The 16,745-nt window shown below is 63.7% G+C and overlaps 2 protein-coding genes and 2 non-coding genes across 4 annotated transcripts; 2 read left to right on the forward strand and 2 right to left on the reverse strand.

The window, feature by feature from the left end:
- Nucleotides 1–2,603: 2,603 nt before the first annotated feature.
- Nucleotides 2,604–2,676, reverse strand: TRNAF-GAA. Its single transcript has one exon. It is a non-coding gene; the product is annotated as a tRNA-Phe (tRNA).
- Nucleotides 2,677–2,806: 130 nt separating this feature from the next.
- Nucleotides 2,807–2,880, forward strand: TRNAN-GUU. The gene has a single exon. It is a non-coding gene; the product is annotated as a tRNA-Asn (tRNA).
- A 150-nt stretch (nt 2,881–3,030) lies between these two features.
- On the forward strand, nt 3,031–9,396 carry NDUFS7 (NADH:ubiquinone oxidoreductase core subunit S7). The gene is made up of 8 exons (XM_032847007.1): nt 3,031–3,160; nt 3,866–3,899; nt 4,733–4,801; nt 5,288–5,405; nt 6,491–6,670; nt 6,744–6,790; nt 7,504–7,592; nt 9,268–9,396. The coding sequence occupies exons 1-8, from the start codon at nt 3,145–3,147 to the stop codon at nt 9,363–9,365; spliced, it is 651 nt and encodes a 216-aa protein (XP_032702898.1). The 5' UTR covers nt 3,031–3,144; the 3' UTR covers nt 9,366–9,396.
- A 614-nt stretch (nt 9,397–10,010) lies between these two features.
- Nucleotides 10,011–13,033, reverse strand: GAMT (guanidinoacetate N-methyltransferase). Its single transcript, XM_032847074.1, has 6 exons — nt 12,783–13,033; nt 11,667–11,812; nt 11,435–11,498; nt 11,103–11,170; nt 10,832–10,942; nt 10,011–10,328 (listed from the first exon to the last, which is right to left on the reverse strand). Exons 1-6 carry the CDS (start codon nt 12,961–12,963, stop codon nt 10,188–10,190), a joined length of 711 nt encoding a protein of 236 aa, XP_032702965.1. The 5' UTR covers nt 12,964–13,033; the 3' UTR covers nt 10,011–10,187.
- Between the last annotated feature and the right edge of the window lie 3,712 nt (nt 13,034–16,745).

A 16,745-nucleotide genomic window follows, 5' to 3' on the forward strand; every position in this document is an offset into this window, starting at 1 on the left:
GAGCAGGCAGGACTCGCAGAGAACCCCAGGCCCGCTGCGCAGGGGGAGAGGCTGCTGCTCCAGAACCCTCCCAGGTGCGGCAGGGAAGTCTGGCCTGGGAGGGCGGGGCTGGGGGGCACGTGTCCTCCAGGGTCCCTGGGCCACCCTGCCCCAAGCTGGTGTGGGGAGAACCACAGAGGCTGGATGGTTCCTATCTACCACGGAGCCCGAAGCCAGGGGGCTTGGTCGCTCCCTCCGCTGGAGCAGCCCACCATTGTCTCCAAAGCGGGCCTCGCCCCTTTCTGGGAGAGCCTGGCGGCTCTGTCCCTGTTCTCTGTGCTGTGCTCCTGGACCATGGTGGTGGTGGCTGGTGGCTGTTGTGGGCCGTAGCTGCAGGTGCAGACTGCCCCTGGGGCCCCCCCTGCGTTAAATGCCTCCCGCAGCCCTGTTGGGGTGCTGGTCCTAAGGCCGCTGGGGCAGGGGTGGGGGGGCGCAGGCCTGGCGGCCGGTGGCCTAATGGGGGCCCCTGGAGAAGCAGGCACAGCTGGGACGGACCTCCCGCAGGCAGCCAACGCCTGGCCCCTGGCTCCTCCTCCGTCTCCCACTCAGGCCAAGTCATTCTCCAGCGGCCTTCCCGGGTGCTGCGGGAGCCGAGCGTCTTGCACTGTGTTGCTCAGTGCGGGGAGCCCACCTCACCACCATCCGGGTTGCGCTTGCCTCCTTCCCCTGCCTTCACCTCTGCCCCTTCCCTCTGCGCTGACTCGCTGGCCTCTGTGTGGCCCCCCTGCCCACCCCTTCTCTGAACTGCTTCCCATCCGGACCCCAAGGCCCTGCAGAAGCTCCTGCTAAAGTCGGCTTGCTTTTCTCATTGCGGCCGGCGGTCCCAGCCCGCACACCCGTGGTCACTCCCGCTTCCTGAGACGGGAATTGTCATTGCACATACCTTGGCCCTTCTTCAAGTCTATTGTTTTATCTAAAAACTGATTATTAAAAAGTCACTGGGGTGCGGTGGGGTGGGGGGGTGCCTGGCTGGCTCAGCTGGTGGAGTGTTTGACTCTTGATCTTGGGGTTGTAATTTAGATCCCAGTGTTGGGCACAGAATTACTTAAAATCTTTAGGGGCACCTTGGTGGCTCAGTCAGTGAAGCATCTACCTTCAGCTTTGGTCATGACGCCAGGGTCCTGGGATCGAGTCCCACGTCGGGGTGCTTGTGTGCCCTCACTTGCTCTCTGCCAAATAAAATCTTTAAAGAGTAAAGTCTTTAGGGGCGCCTGGGGGGCTCAGTGGGTTAAGCCTCTGCCTCTGGCTCAGGTCATGATCCCACGGTCCCACATCGGGTTCTCTGCTCAGTGCGGAGCCTGCTTCTCCCTCTCTCTCTGCCTGCCTCTCTCTCTGCCTACTTGGGATCTCTCTCTCTCTCTGTGTGTCAAATAAATAAATAAAATATTAAAAAATAATAAATAAAAAAATAAAAATAAAATAAAAAAACTATTCACTACAGGGTAAGAATCCGAAACCTCAGGGAGGCACAGTGGCACAAGAAATAGTCTGTCCCCTTGCATCCTTGTCCCTGATTCAGGGTCCCTACTGCCCATGTTCCCTGCGCCTGGCCCCTGGTGTGTGCTGTCCCTTTTCGGGTCTCTGCTCCCTTCCCCAGACCCTCCCCCGCTGCCTGTTCAGCCAGCTCACTCCCCAGCAGGCCTCCCGTGTCGTGTCGGGGCTCTCCCCCCAAGCCTGGCTCCGACCTCCCTGTCCACCTCACTGCCTGCATCAAGCAGCCGTGACCACGCCCACGGCCCCTAGCAGCTGGAAAAGGCTCTGCCTTGGTTCCTGTGGGATTGGCAATTCACTGAGCAGCTCGGCTGGGTGACTCTCAGGTCTCTTGAGGCAGCGGTCAGATGTCCCCAGGGCTGTGTCATCGGGAAGTTCAGCTGGGGCTGGGGGCTCGGTCTCCAGGGCTCCTACCTCATGGGACAAGGATGTTGTAGGAAAACAAAACTTGCAGAAAGCTTAGACTTCAGTAACATGCACTTTGGTTCATGAATTGCAGCAAATGGGTCTGGCGGTGTCAGCGGCTAACAATGGGGGGACTGGGTGTTGGGTACACAGGAACCCCACTCCGTGGGCAACTTTTCTGTGACTCAAAGGAGCCTAAAATGCAAAGTTTATGTAAGTTGGGAAGTCCAGCTCCATGGGCTAGCTGGGCTCAGGAAGGAGAGGGTCCGAGGTCCCTCACCTCCCACTTGGGACTTGGAGCTCCCGGGCAAGCGAGACCAGGTGGGCTGTGCAGGGGTTCTCCGGCCTGGAAAGCTCCTGCCAGGAGGCCTGCCTGCCGCTGGCCTGCGCTTGCCTGTGGGAGCCTCAGTTTCCCCCCAGTGTAAATTCCAGCAGGATTGCAAGAATTTCGCCGGTTTGGGTGTTCGCAACGAGAAGCGCCTTAAGGAGTATTGGGAATTGGAGTGGAGTCCACGTTTGGGCTGGAATCAAGGTCTTGAGGGCGGAGACAGGGATTTGGGGGCCCTGTTCCGTCCCCCCGTGGGTCGGGGCCAGCAGCCCTGCACCTCATCTGCAGAATGGCTTACATTCTGGGGAAGGAAAGGCAGGAGCCGTGGCGCCAAAACAGCTGCCGAAACCCGGGATCGAACCAGGGACCTTTAGATCTTCAGTCTAACGCTCTCCCAACTGAGCTATTTCGGCTGAGCGGCAGGGGCCGCCGGGGCTCGGAGTCCGGCTCGCGCCGCGCCGCCCTCGCGCCGCCGCCTCCCGCGCGCGGCCTCCCGGGAGCGCGCGCCACATAGACGCCCAGGGGGCGGCGGGCGGCAACGCCGTCTCTGTGGCGCAATCGGTTAGCGCGTTCGGCTGTTAACCGAAAGGTTGGTGGTTCGAGCCCACCCAGGGACGCGGTTTTCGCCTTTTGTTCCCGACCGGAGGAGAAGGCGAGCGACCGGCCCGCTTTTGCCGCGACGCCCCCCGCGCCCCCGCCGGGCCCGCGCGTCCCTGGTGGGCTTCCGGGGCGCGCGGCTGGGGGCCGTCCGCGGAGGCGGAACGTCCTGGCGCCGGGGCCCGGCTTCCGCGCAGCAGCCGAGCCGCTTTGGCAGGCGGCCCCAGGGACCCGGAGTGCCGGCGCGGACGGACCGCAGAGGTTGTTTGAAGGCCGCGGCGGACATGGCGGCGCTGGCGGGTGAGCGGGTCGGGGCCGCGGGGCTGCGGCGGCCGCGCGCTCGGGAGCTGGGGGACCTGCGGCCTGCACCGGCTCAGGGGCCGGGCTTGCGCGGCCGGCGGTGGTCCGCGTCCCGGGGGCGCGATCCCGCGGGCCCCGAGGGGACGGCGCTGCCCGCTCCGCGAGCGCATCCCCGGCCCTGAGTCTGCGCCCGAGGCCGCTGGGGCCCCGGAACGTCTCTGGGCGGCTCGGTCGTCAGGCCCTGCCGGAGGACCCCGCGGACCCCGGGGAGGCCCCGGCGTCATGGGAGAGAGCCAGGCGCCCCACAACACAGATGGGGGTACAACAGGTGCCCTGATCGACCCCGGGGGACGGTAGGGCCTGAAACCCGCCCGTTAGGAAGGGCCGGCGTGCCTCCGCCTGGGGCAGGGAGCTCCAGGCGGAGCGACCGGCTAGTGCAAAGGCCCTTAGGCAGGAGCGACACTGACGTGCGGAGGAAAGGGAGGCTGGCCCGGGTGTGAGGTGGCCTTTTTTCCCGGGCAGGGGAGGGTCACTGTGTGGGTCCCGTTCGGAAGGACCCCTCTTTACCGAGCGTGTGCTACGTGGAATTTAGATAGCCCGAGGGTAAGGGGAAGGGCGTGCCAGGCGTGGGGCTCCTGTACAACCTCCTGGAGGCCGCAGGTGTTTGCTGCTGCCTCCCCCTCAACCGCGTGGTTCTCTCCGCAGCTCCCCACCTGCTCCGCCCGATCCTGGCTCTGCGGTGAGTTTCTGCGTCTCCCAAGCCACAAGGCCCTGCCGTGGGGGTGGGGCTGGGAGGGCCCTCCAGCAGCATCAGGCGGCCAGGGAGGCTGGGTGGTGCCCGCCTCCTGAAGGTCACGTGGTGAGGCAGGCTGCAACAGGACGGCAGTCTCCTCCTGCAGGTGGTGGTCAGGCCCCTCCGTGGGGACAGTCCAGGTGGTGGCAAAGCTTGCATTCACACCCACGTCCACTCACGGTGCACCTGTTACCTGTCGCAGGAAGGCCTTTGGTGCTTCTGCTCAGGTGGCAGCCTCCAGTAGACCTCCTCAGGTCAGGGAGGACAGGCAGTCCCGTGCCCTCTCTCTTGTGGACAGAGCGCAGAAATGGAGGAATCTCCTGCGCCCTGGGGCAGGGACGTGGCAGATCTCGGGAGAGGCTCTCCTGATGGGGGGGAGGTGGGAGGCTTCAAGGAGCATGTGGCTTTGGGCTGAATTTGCCTTTTTTCCATAAGACTGTTTTTCTAGGAATCACTCGTGTTCACTGTAAAATAAAGGGGAAAATGAGAGACCTAGGAAATGAAGAGCAGACCCCTTTTGGACAGGCTCAGCAGACTTTCCATGAAGGGCCAGATGGGCTCTGTGCAGACTGCTGCGCTCTGCCTTTGTGAAAACAGATCCGACAGGCAGAGATGGGTGGATGTGGTTGCGTGTCAATAAAACTGTATTGACAAAAACAGGCGGAGGCCAGATTTGGCCCCCTGGGAGAAGTTTCCCCATCCCTGCTCCAGCACAGCCTCTGTCACAGCGCCTTGGGGCACCCCAGGCTCCTCTTCATGTGCACCCCCTTTCCCTGCAGCTCCGGTGTGGGCGTGGCTACTCAGGTGCGTGGTGTCCATTCGAGTGTGGCAGCTGACAGCCCCAGCAGGTAAGGCCAGGCTTCCTGGGACCCTGCACACACTAAAGCCCTCGCAGCAGCCCTGGGTGACACCAGGGCCGTCCGTCCACCATCAGGGTGAGGCAGCATGGATCCCTGCCCTCGGAGCCCTGCCCAGCCCCCTCCTGCACATCCAAGACAATGGCTGTGCGACCCCAGACCAGCAGGGCCCTTGTTAGTGCGTCAGTGGAGCTCAGGGACGCCAAGTTCCCCTGGGGACACAGGCCCGCTGGGGCCACAGCCAGCAGCCATCATTCATGCTGTCATTCAGCACGTGCGTCCTGCCCTGGGCTGGAGTGCCCGACCCTGAGCGCCTGACCCTGGCGGCCCAGCTCCTGCTGGAGCTGCCCCAGACCAGGCTGTGGTGCTGGCTTGCCGCTGCCCTCCGAGAGGCTGCTCCAGGCCCGACCAAGGTGTGGGGGTGTTGGGGTGCCTGCCTGGCTAATGTCCACCCCCCCGCCATGTGTTCCTATCCAGCACCCAGCCCGCTGCGTCCACAGCTGGAGCCGTGCTCCCCAAATCCACCGCCCTTCCCAGCAGCCGGGGCGAGTATGTGGTGGCCAAGCTGGATGACCTCATCAACTGGGCCCGCCGGGTGAGCCCCGACCCCCCGTGCCCCCCGGCCTCCCGCCGCCTGCTCCCACATGCTCCCACGTGCACACTGCGCCTGTTCTCTGTGGGCCCTGCTGTCCCCTTTGTGCCCCTGCCCCGATCTGGTCTCTCGCTCCGCCCCAGGGAACGTGACAGCCTCCCTTCTGCAGATTTCCTGTTTCTGTTTCTTCTTTCTTCTCTTTCAACGTAGACGTGATTTTAACTGGGAAACCAGAGTGTGTCTAGAACAGGGGTTCCTTCCTGGGAAAAACCTGAAAACAGCCCGCCCCCAGGTCCCCAGAACTCAGCCTGGACAGTCTGCGTGTTGTGTGCACATCTTTGTCTCCCCTGACTCACAGGAGCACCCCTCGCTCTGCTGGGGGGGCCCGGGGTCCGTTCCTGTGTGCGTGTGTCTCTGCGTCCTGCCAGGGTCTGTGGCTCCAGCACGGACGTGGCCGCTGCAGTGTCGTCTTAACTATGCACACCTGAGTGCTGTCCGGGTTGCCTTCCTGTGTAGCCCACACCTGGGCACCACGTTAACAGTGAGGCGGGCGGGACCCTGGGCAGGTCCCCGACGAGGCAGGGACGGCAGGGAAGGCTCAAGCAGAGAAGTACAGCAGGAGGGAGGCGGGCACCAAATGGATGGAGGAAGTGGTCAGAGGGCAGCCAAGGGCAGCCAGGAGGCCTTCCTGGAGGAATAGGCATGTGGAGTCCCTGAACCCTAGGAAGTGTTACAAATGAGTCAGGTGCAGGGGCTGAGCCCCAGGGTCTCGAATGCGACGTGCGGCTTTCCTGGCACTCAGAGCCACTCGAGCTGTGCTGAAAGCACGGATCGATGACATGCTGGGCCGCTGCGTGAACCACCTGGTTAGCACTCGTTTCTCCGGGGCTCGAGTTCTTTGGGAACGTGGCCGCCGGAGGGCGCTGGCCCACAGATGTAGCTTGTTTTCCCTTCCGGTTACCACCCTGGGCCGGTGACCCTTCGGGGCCTGGCCGTGCCGTGGTGGCCGTGGGGAGGCCTGGTTGCCGGGCCCTGAGCTGGGGCGGGCGGGCGGCACCGTCCCCTGTCTGAGCACCCTGCCCCCGCAGAGCTCCCTGTGGCCCATGACCTTCGGCCTGGCCTGCTGCGCGGTGGAAATGATGCACATGGCCGCGCCGCGCTACGACATGGACCGCTTCGGCGTGGTCTTCCGCGCCAGCCCGCGCCAGTCCGACGTGATGATCGTGGCTGGCACGCTCACCAACAAGATGGCCCCCGCACTCCGCAAGGTAGGCCCGGCCCCGAGGCCCGCCGCCTGCGCCCCGGCCTTGAGCTGCGGCCAGACCCCGCCGTCTCTTCCAGGTGTACGACCAGATGCCCGAGCCTCGCTACGTCGTGTCCATGGGGAGGTGAGTGCCCGCCTCGCCACGGCACCCCTGCCTGTCTCCGCTCCCTCTGCCGCGGTCACCTCGGGACACCTCGCGGCCCCTCCCCAGGGCACCCCTCCTGCGCTGCTCGGGGTCGCCCCGTTCTGGCCCTGGCCCTGCGGCACGGACGTAAATGGCGCCGCTCCGTGGGCCGTCTGCGCGCCCCTCACCCCGCTGCCTGCCACCCTCCCCAGTCCCTTCTCCGCACTGCCAGCAGCTCCTTCCTCACCTCACTGTTCTGGGAGGTAGAGCTGGGGCCGTGCAGTGCCCCTGTCCAAGTGCACAGTTCCGTGATGGGCCACGGATTCATGGGGCTGTCAGCTGTAGCCCCTAGTTCCAGAACATTCCATCATCCTCCAAGGAAACGTTCCCGTCAGTCATCCCCCCGACCCCTCTCCCGGACCCCAGCCCCCGCGAGCCCCCTCCCCATCCATGGAGGGGCCTCGTCTGGGCATGTCACACGTGTGGACTCACACCCCATGGGGCCCTCTGTGTCTGGTTCCCTCCCTGAGGCCGTGGGCTCAGGTCATCCATTTGCTTCAGTCTCCCTGGTCCCACAGAAGGCCTCGGGTGGCCTCTCTTTAGGGACTGCGTGTCCCCATCCTGCCCATTCCTGGTTCCTGTTTGCACCTGGAGGCAGATGGGGGGGGCAGGGCCAGCGGCCAGCATGCCACTCACCGTGCCACCCCCTCCAGCTGTGCCAACGGAGGAGGTTATTATCACTACTCGTACTCCGTGGTGAGGGGCTGTGACCGCATCGTGCCCGTGGACATCTACGTCCCAGGTGAGCCGGCCCCGTCCATGTCACAGGGTCCCCACACCCCTGCAGAGGCTGCAGGCTCCCGCCCTCCCCAGGCAAACAGGTGTAGGCCCAAGCAGAAGAGTGAAGCCCCAGCCGCCTCCTCCCTTGTCCCCTGAAGGTCTCCCCGACTGCGGAGACTTGGGTCTTACCCAGCCCGGGGCCCAGGCCAGTGCGGAAGGAAGCCTGAGCCTGAGCTGGGTGAGGGCGGCTCCTCGGCCGTCTGCAGACGCACGTCGCGTGGCTCCACGTGACAGACACAAGCCCAGGGAGACACAGTTAGAAAACAGAATGGTTCCAGAGGTCAGGGCCGGTGTGCACGGGGTCTCGCTCTCATGAAGGAGGGCAGGGCTCCCTTGGAGCCCAGGTCGCCGGGCTGGCCGGATGGCACAGATGGAAACGCCTAATGCAGTCATGTGTGTCGGGAAAGCGAGGAGTGTCTGTGATCCGCGTCCCTGGAAAAGGATCGTGTGTCCGGTGAAGCCTGTGTCTGGCCGTGCTTGGGCCCGGGGCCTCTGCCCCTCCCTGTGTCGGAGGTCGGGGTTCAGCCAGTGGTGCTCAGCCTGCAGATGGAGACCCTGTGTTCCTGGGTTCTCAGTGCCCCCCACGGGAAGCCCAACCTGAGCCCCGGCGAGGCGAGTAGAGGACACTCGAGGCCCCGACTCCAGGCTGCCCGGGAAGGTTTAGGTCACGATGCTCTGGTGCCCTTCAGAGGGACGGTGAATGGTGGTGATTAGGGTTCTGGAGACATTTGCTGAGAGCCTTGGCCACGCCAGACCCTAGGGCGTCCCCCGCTGTGGGGGGCCGGGGCCCGTCTGGGGGGGTGGGCACGGGGGAATCCACCCTGCAGATAGAGGCCAGGCCCTGCCCAGCTGCCCCGTTGGCTGTGTGACCAAGGGCAGGTCTCCCCTCTGAGCCCGGCCCCCTCCACCAGGCGGGCTCTGGGGACAACACTGCCGGATTCTGGGCCGAGGACCACCCGTGCCTGTGGTTGTCCTTCCGGGCCGCTCCCCCCTGGGGGGTGACCTGTCCCTCTGCTTCTGGTGGGGTCCTGGGGATGAGGGCCGCAGGGCTTCCCCTCCTGTGGGCCGTGTGGGCCTCCCTGCCCGGCCTGGCTGTCCTGCCCCCTAGACTCCCCCATCCCTCCCTGCTTTCCAAGGGCGCACTACCACCAGGGGCTAGCGTGGCCCAGGGTCAGTGGACTACTTGTGCTTGTCCTCCCAGAGGCCCCAGGCCAGGTCATCGGGCTAGCAGGCAGGGCAGCTGGGCCCAGAACGGGCAGCCCAGTCGTCCTCACTGCACATGGCTTGACTGCCAGGGTCAGCAACTCGAACCCCCAACCTGGACAGCACAGGCTAGAGGCGGTGCTGGAGACGGGGCCCTGGCCCCCTCAGACCCCTCCCCGGACATGGCTCTGCTGCCCCCTTCTGGTCCCAGGGCCCATCTGGCCTCCAGCTGCTGTGCCCAGCCTCCCCTTTGACCATCCCCACGGAGGCGCACTTTGCCAAGCAGCAGGGGTCCGTCAGTGGCGCCGGCGGGGGGGATGGGCACCGTTCCCGGCATCCCGGCACCGGTTGGGGCGGGGTGGGGGGCGGAGAGGGCAGAGGGTGGGAGCCGGCCACCCTCAGTGGGCGGGGAGACTGAGGCACGGCCCCTGCAGGCTGCCCACCCACGGCCGAGGCGCTGCTGTATGGCATCCTGCAGCTGCAGAGGAAGATCAAGCGGGAGAAGAAGCTGAGGATTTGGTACCGCAGGTAGCGCGGCCCCTGCTCCGGCCCTGCTCCGGCCCCCGCGGGCTCCGCCCCCCTCTGGCCAATAAACAGACAGAGCTCCGTGCGTCCCTCTCCCTGTGTGACAGGCGGCCGCGGGCGTGCTGGGAGTGGGAGAGGGGGGCGCTGTGCCAGGCAGGCCTAGTCCTGTGCACGGAGCCACTGAGGCCCTGCAGGAGGGCGGTGGACAGGCCGAGAGCCTGCGGACGCAAGAGCGCGTAGCCCTGGGGGCAGCGGCGAGCGCGCTTGGCGTCCGTGGAGGGGTGAGTCGAGGGTCCTGGGATTAAAGGTTTCGCTTTGTTGAAGGCCCTCTGCCTGACTTGACGGGGTGGGACCAGGGACTCCGTGGCTGCGTGGCCCCTACGCGCGACACCTGCTCTCTGCTTCAGGGGCCGGTTGGGGGAGGGGCTGACGAGTGTCTGTCTGCTATGACCCAGTGGTCCTGTAGGTCTGTCGCGTGCACAGGGAAGCTCACGTGCTGGGGGCAGAGTGTCCCCCCCCCCATCTCCCCGGAGATCGGTTCAACAGATGATGGTGTTCTGTATGTGTACTGTTTGGAGGGGCAGGAGAAGTCACCACAAGCACGTGTTTGCGCCGTCCTGCCGGTCCGGCAAGCCCAGGGCTGGCGTTTATTGGGTCCTTGAGGACACGTACAGGGAAGCTCAGGCAAGCTTGTCCCACTGCTGGTGTGTCTGGACTCGAACCCAGGACCTAGAGCCCAGAGCCTGCACTTCTGGCTGTGAAGGCACTGAGTGGGGGCACCGGGACAGGACTGAAACCCCCCGAAGGCTGAGCCCGAGGCCCGGCAGGCTCAGTGCTTGCGGACCAGGGGTGCGATCATCTGCGGGAAGGCATAGTAGCGGCACTCGGCCGGCGGGGCCAGCTCCACCAGCTCCACACCGATGTTCTCCCGCCTGAAGCCCGCCTCCAGCAAGGCGGGCACCTGCGTCTCCTGGTGGGGGTGGGGGGTGTCACTCGCGGGGCCATGGGGCCCACTCTTCCCAGGACGGCAGTACAGTTGCCAAGGCCCCTGAGAGCCAGGCTCAGCAGCCTGGCCGCTGGCCCACAGAAACAGGAGAGCCCACAGCTGCGAGGGCCCCCTCCAGGCGTCTAAGCTCAGGGAGCAATGCCCCACTGTGGGGCATCAGCAGGCTGGCCTCCGTGCGTCGCCCACACAGCAGGGACAGCCTGCCTAACCCTGTAAAGTCCTGGTGGCTGGAGGGGGGCAGAGTGAGGGGCAATGCCGGGGTGGGGAGCCTGGGCTGTATCTCTGTGTCCTGAAGGCGCTGGGGAGCCGCGGAAGGCCGCTGAGCTGAGACCTTACCTGACTTCTAAGTGGAGGCTCACAGTCCACCCAGGAGACCAACCTCTGAGGCCAGGGACCCCACCCCACCCCCGCCCAGGGCTGGGGGCGGGGACCCCCTCCCCCACCAGCGGAGCTCCCAGCCGCTGCACCTCAAACATGGCGTTGATGTCGGAGTACCGGGCCTTCATCAGCTCCCCCCAGGAGGTGAGGTTGCAGTAGGTCAGGAGGCCCCCGGGCTTCAACAAGCGAAAGGCATGGTCCTGGGCAGGGGACAGTGGTCAGCAGGGAGGTCGGGGGTGTGGACAGAAGCCACTTCCCTGGGGGCCTCCCACCTCCTGGCCGGTCAGACAAACAGGGAGAAGGTGTGAAAGGCCCCACCCGCACTCGCCCCTGGGGTCACTGTCCCCACGCAGGCCCTACCCTGATGAACTTGAACTGGTGTGTGTGCCAGGTCTCCTCAGAGAGCGGGTAGGTGTCATACAGGATTCCTACGCAGGCAGTGGGGGGGCCAGAGCTCAGGGCTGGGCAGTGGCCCCGGCAGGGGTGTGTACACAGAGGGCCTGGCCGTGCCCCGAGCTCTCGGCCCGCCGCCACCCCCGGGGACCTTGTCTCCAGCTGTTCTTCCGGCATCCGCCACGCACCCCCCCAGGCGACACTGCCATGCGTGTTCCTGACAAGGCCCGTCCTCGAGCCACGGAGCGGGGCTGGGGGTGGAAATTCGGGCAGCACCCCCCAGACCCCTCCCCCCTTACCATCAAAGTGGCCATCTGGCAGGGCAGGTGCCACGTCCTCCCACAGGCCTTTCAAGGGAACCACCTGAGGCCGGGGAGACAAAAAGAGAAGATTGAGGGTCTCTGGTGTCCGGCCTCTCCCCACCTGCCGTAAGGGAGAGGGCATTGGAGTTCCCAGGGGAGAATGCCACTTCCTCCGTCCGCCACAGGGACCCAGGCCCCCACGCCCTCCGGGGCAGGCAGGCGTGGGCACCTTGTGTGGCTGCCGCTGGGCCCAGTCCAGGAGCCGCTGGAAGACGCCGTCATTGCACTCGATGATCCAGTGCTCCTCAATGGGGGCCTCCTGCACCTTGGAAGCTGCGATGGCCATGCCGAAGCCCACCTCCAGCACTCGGCCCCCTGGTCACACAAAGAGCCCCTTATCACTTGCCAGGTGGGGGATGGGCAGCTGCCTGGAGGAGGGGGCACAAGGCCAGGAGGGCACAAGTGGGCCGGAGGTTTGGAACACAGTAACTGAGCAGGAATGGTGTGGGCTCTGGCCAGGGGCCAGGGAGGTGTGGGCAGCCGAGTTTAGGCATGGCCCGGGGGGTGGGGGGGGATGAGGGGGTCAGACCCTGGACTTTGAGCCCCACTGGCCCTTATCTCTCCAGTTGGTTACTTTTCTCTACCTCCTACCCTTGTTTGCTACGATAAGGGGGTGCGGGGTTTGAGGCCTCAGACCTGCAACAACTGGGGAGGAGATGGGTCCCCACTGGCCCAAAGACGGGCCAGGGGAACACCCCCAACTACGCAGGGACGCTGGGTATGCTCATTTGCCAGGCAGAAGCACAGGTGCCAGAGGACCCATGCCCTGCCCCTGGGGACTCCTCAGACCAACACCCGGGCACAGGGCCACCCCTGCAGCTGCTTCCCAGCCTCCGCTTCCCCCCCCCCCACCAGCTATTCTTAGCACTGGCGGGGCTTCTGGGGACTCCGGGCGGAACATTCCCCCCCGGGTGCCTGGGCAGTGCCCCCGCCCCGCCCGACCTCCACAGACCCCCCACCCCCACCTCACGCGGGGAACACGGCTGAGCTCCAGACGAGGAGGTCGTCGTCGTCGGTCCCATTCCCCCAACCCAGCCTGTCCCCGTCTGCGGGGTGGGGGCCCATCACCCCGGGATAGGAGGTTCCGGTACTTAGGAGGCGCCTGCTGTGTGCAAGCCCGTGCCTGCAGCACCCCCTTTACTTCCCCGTTACCCCCCGCTAGCCTCATTTCGCCGGCGGGAAAACGGGGGCACCGAGGGGCTCGAATGCACCTCAGCGGGAGAGCGGGTTGGACCCCGGATCTGGGCGGCCTTCGGCCTCAGTTTACCCCTGCGCGCCCGGCTACCTTTGGAGGTGGCGGCAGCCGCCAGCGCGTGCATGTAGGGGGTCTCCCAGCGCTCCATCACCGGCTTGCCGAGGATCTGCAGCTGCGTGTCCGCCGCGTCGTAGGCCGCGGGCGCCGCCTGCCACGCGGGGCTGCAGTTCTCGCCGGGGGCGAAGATGGGGGGCGCGGCGGGGGCGCTCATGCTTGCGGCGGGGCGCGCAGCCGGACTCGGCTCGGGACGGGCGGGCCTGGTCGCGGCGAGGCCTTGTGGGGCGGGGGCGGGGGCGGGGGCGGGGGCGGGGCCGGGGCCGCAGGCGGGGGCGGGGCCGGGCGCCGCCTGCGCGGTGCACCCACGGGCCTGCGGCGGCTACCGCGCGTAAGGCGCCCTGGGCCCGCTCCGTAAACAGGCGGCGCGCTCGCTAAATGTCGCGGAGTTGAAGCGATGGCCCGGAACGCCCTGCCTGAGACAGAAGGCCGCTCGGACCGGTTAGCCGTGGCTGTGTAACAGGTTACCCCGGACGTGGCCGCCGCCAGCGGCGCCCGTTTATCATCCCTTAGCTGGGTCCCCTGTCCCTCACCCTGTCGGAATGCTTCGGGCAGGGGCCAGCCAGTTGTGGGGGCGCCCCCGAGGCCGCCTCTAGGGAAGGGCCCGCTTCCGAGCCCGGGCACTGGCTGTGGGTGGCGGGAGGGCCTCAGTCCGCGGCTGCGTGGGGGTCCGAAGGCTGGCCACGTGCTTCATCTTCAGCAGGAGAATCTGCAACATCAGAGCTGTCCGGAGTCTAATCACAGAAGTGACCCCGTCCCCCGGGCCAGGCACAGGAGGGTAGGGATCACACAGGCCCTGGTAGAGCAGGAAGCCCGGGTCGCTGGGGAACTCTCAGAGGCTGCTGCCCAAACAGAGCCTGAGGGAAAGCAGGGAGGGGGCGGTCAGCTCAGAGCCTCCCTTGTGGTTTCATTGTCCCCTGAGATAAGGGACCTCCCGGTGGTCATCTCCATGCCACTTGGACTCCATCCCAAAAAGCAGCGACGGCACATTACGGTCTGGCTGCCAACTTAGCCAAACGGTTTCTGTTCCAGCTTCATCTTCCTCTCCTCTCAGATGGGCCACACTCATTCCTGCTCAGGTTGGCAAGGGAACGACACGAGGTCACTCCTTGTGTCCACTCCTTGTGAGAGACCCTAGTGTGTGCTGCGACTGTCTGCACTTCACAGCCTGGAGTCAGAGACGGTGAGTGATGCCGTGACAGGCCACAGCAAGACCAGGCAGAGAGGATGCAAGGCGGGATGTGTCCGATCCAGTCTTACCAGATTACGTAGACCCGTGTCACACATATACACACGTAACACGTACTCCTGATCACAAAGGGGACCCGTTCGGTCAGAGCGCTCTCATGTTACAAAGTTGCCATCAGCCTGCAGAGCCCATACCCCTGGTGTCCTTTTGGTACGGCTTAGGATGGTTTTTACATTTTTAAATAGCTGGGGGGACCCCAAAAGACTATTTTACAACACATGGAAGTTACATGACATTCACCTTTGTGCATGGGCAAATAAAGTTGTATCGGCATGGAGCCAGCTCCGCTCGTTACCGTCAGCACGCTGGTGTTTTTTTTCTGGCTGTAACGGTCCAGGTGAGTCATGGCCGTGAAACCTCACGCCCAACGAAACCAAAAATATTTACTACTTTGCTCTGTACAGAAAAAGTGTGCCAGCCCTGCTGTGCAGCAATGGGTCGTGGGAAGTGACGTTCATTCATTCATCAGACACGTGAACAGTACCTTAATTTGGGGGTTCCATCCCGACTCCCCTGGAGCTCAGAGCCTACTTCGGGGGGGAATGAACAAGAATAAGTGATAAGTGGGGCACCTGGCTGGCTGCATCTGTGGAGTGTGCGGCTCTAGGTTTCAGGGTCGTGAGTTCAAGCCCCACGCCGGGCGTGGCGCCTACTTAAAAAAAATTAAAAATTAAAAAAAATAAAACAGTAAGTGAATGAGATAATTACAAGCCACATGGCAACCATGACAGAACACAGTCCTGTGTTCCTGTCCAGTGCCTCTCTGCTTTACCTGCCAATATCCATGTTACCATATGTATGTGTATGTATGTAGTATACAAAATTGTAACTTTTGATTTTTTTTTTAAGATTTATTTGACAGACAGAGATTACAAGTAGGCAGAGACGTGGGGGGGTGGGGGAAGCGGGCTCCCTGCTGAGCAGAGAGCCTGATGTGGGGCTCGATCCCAGGACCCTGAGGTCATGACCTGAGCCGAAGGCAGAGGCTTAACCCAGTGAGACATCCAGGCGCCCCCCTCTTCTTATTTCAAAGATAAAACTTTTAAATTAAGAGGAATAGGGCAGATATCTGTACATTGTGTTCACAGCGGCCAGAAGGTGGAAACCACCCAAATGTCCATCAGTAGATGGAGGATAAACACATCTGTCCGTCCATCCACACACTGAAATATCATTCAGCCCAAGAAAGGATGGGACTCTGTCTCCTGCCACGACGCAGAAGGACCCGAGGACACGGGGCTCAGCGAGAGAAGCCAGACCCAGAAGGACCCATCCTGCAGGTCCCCACTCCCAGGAGGGCCCCAGAGGAGTCCTGTCCACACAGAGAGGAGAGGGTGGGAGCAGGGGATGGGGCAGGGGTGGGGAGTCCGTGCTTCATGGGGACAGAGTCTCCGTGTGGGGGGATGGACAGTTCTGGAGACAGAGGGCGGGGGTGTGAGTGTACTTTCCGCCGCTGAGTGGTGCACTTAGAGATGGTTACGATTTTGAATTTTATGTTTATTGTCCAACATTTGAAAAGAGACCAAAGCTATATCTTGTGGATTGGGTATGCATGTCTCCACGTTAGAAGTAAACTCAGAAGTGTCCACATACCTGTCATTGTCACAGCATTCGCTCTGGGGCAGGAGGTAGGAAATGAGTCAGGAAGGAGGGAAAAACAAACTGGCTAATTTATCTTTTTTAAAAGATATGGAGTAGGGGCGCCTGGGGGGCTCAGTTGGTTAAGCCACTGTCTTCCACTCAGGTCATGATCCTGGAGTCCTGGGATTGAGTCCCGCATCGGGCTCCCTGCTTGGCTGGGAGTCTGCTTCTCTCTCTGGCCTTCTCCCCATTCATGCTCTCTCACTCTCTCTCCCTCAAATAAATAAATGAAATTAAAAAAAAAAAGATACAGAGTAAACATACAAAGCCCTAATATGTTTGCCCCCGTGGCAGGTGCAGGACGCCGCTCCACCACCCGGCACCCCGCCTCCACTGTCAGCGTACCTTCTAAGTAGATTGTACGCCCATCGCATCGCAGGGCTTGAACTCATGACCCCGACATCAAGAATCGCATGATCTACTGACTGAGCTAGCCAGGCACCCCAGCATCCGTCTTTTCAAGAATATATTATTTTGAACAGTTTGTGTCTGGCTTCCATCACTTGCCCACATCCTGTGTATTTCACCCGGGCCCTCTGTGGTTTACTTGCGCAGATGCCCGTGGATGGACGTGTGGGTTCCGTCCCATTTCCGGCTCCTCTAATAGCTGTGAGCATCCTGGGACATCTCTGTGCTCAGTGGGGCCAGCATTTGGGGGATGCATTCCTGGAAGTGGGGCTGAGCTCCCTCCTGCTTGCTCCCCCCATCGGGGACACGCAGCTAAGCCTGGCCCAGCGCTTTCTTCTCCGCACGCCTGGGGCATGTCCTTCCAGCGCCACGGGCCCCCGTGGGGCACCAGTGCCTGCCACCCGTCCGGACTCCTCCGACCTGCAGAGCGCTGGAGCCGTGCACAAGGGCGGTTCCCGGGGCGCGGACTGACCGCATGCCCGCCGCGACCCGCCCCGGACCCATTGCTGCCTGCCCGCCCTGCGGAGGGGCCTAAGGAGGTCCTGCGCCCCGGCGACCGCTCTAAGTGACACGAGGCCCGCGTGCTCGGCCAACTCTAAGTGCCCAGCGACTCGCGCCGCCCGCCTGGGACCCGGCCCCTC

The sequence above is a fragment of the Lontra canadensis genome, unplaced genomic scaffold (assembly GCF_010015895.1).
Source record: "Lontra canadensis isolate GAN:19392208 unplaced genomic scaffold, GSC_riverotter_1.0 scaffold184, whole genome shotgun sequence".
Classification (NCBI taxonomy): domain Eukaryota; kingdom Metazoa; phylum Chordata; class Mammalia; order Carnivora; family Mustelidae; genus Lontra; species Lontra canadensis.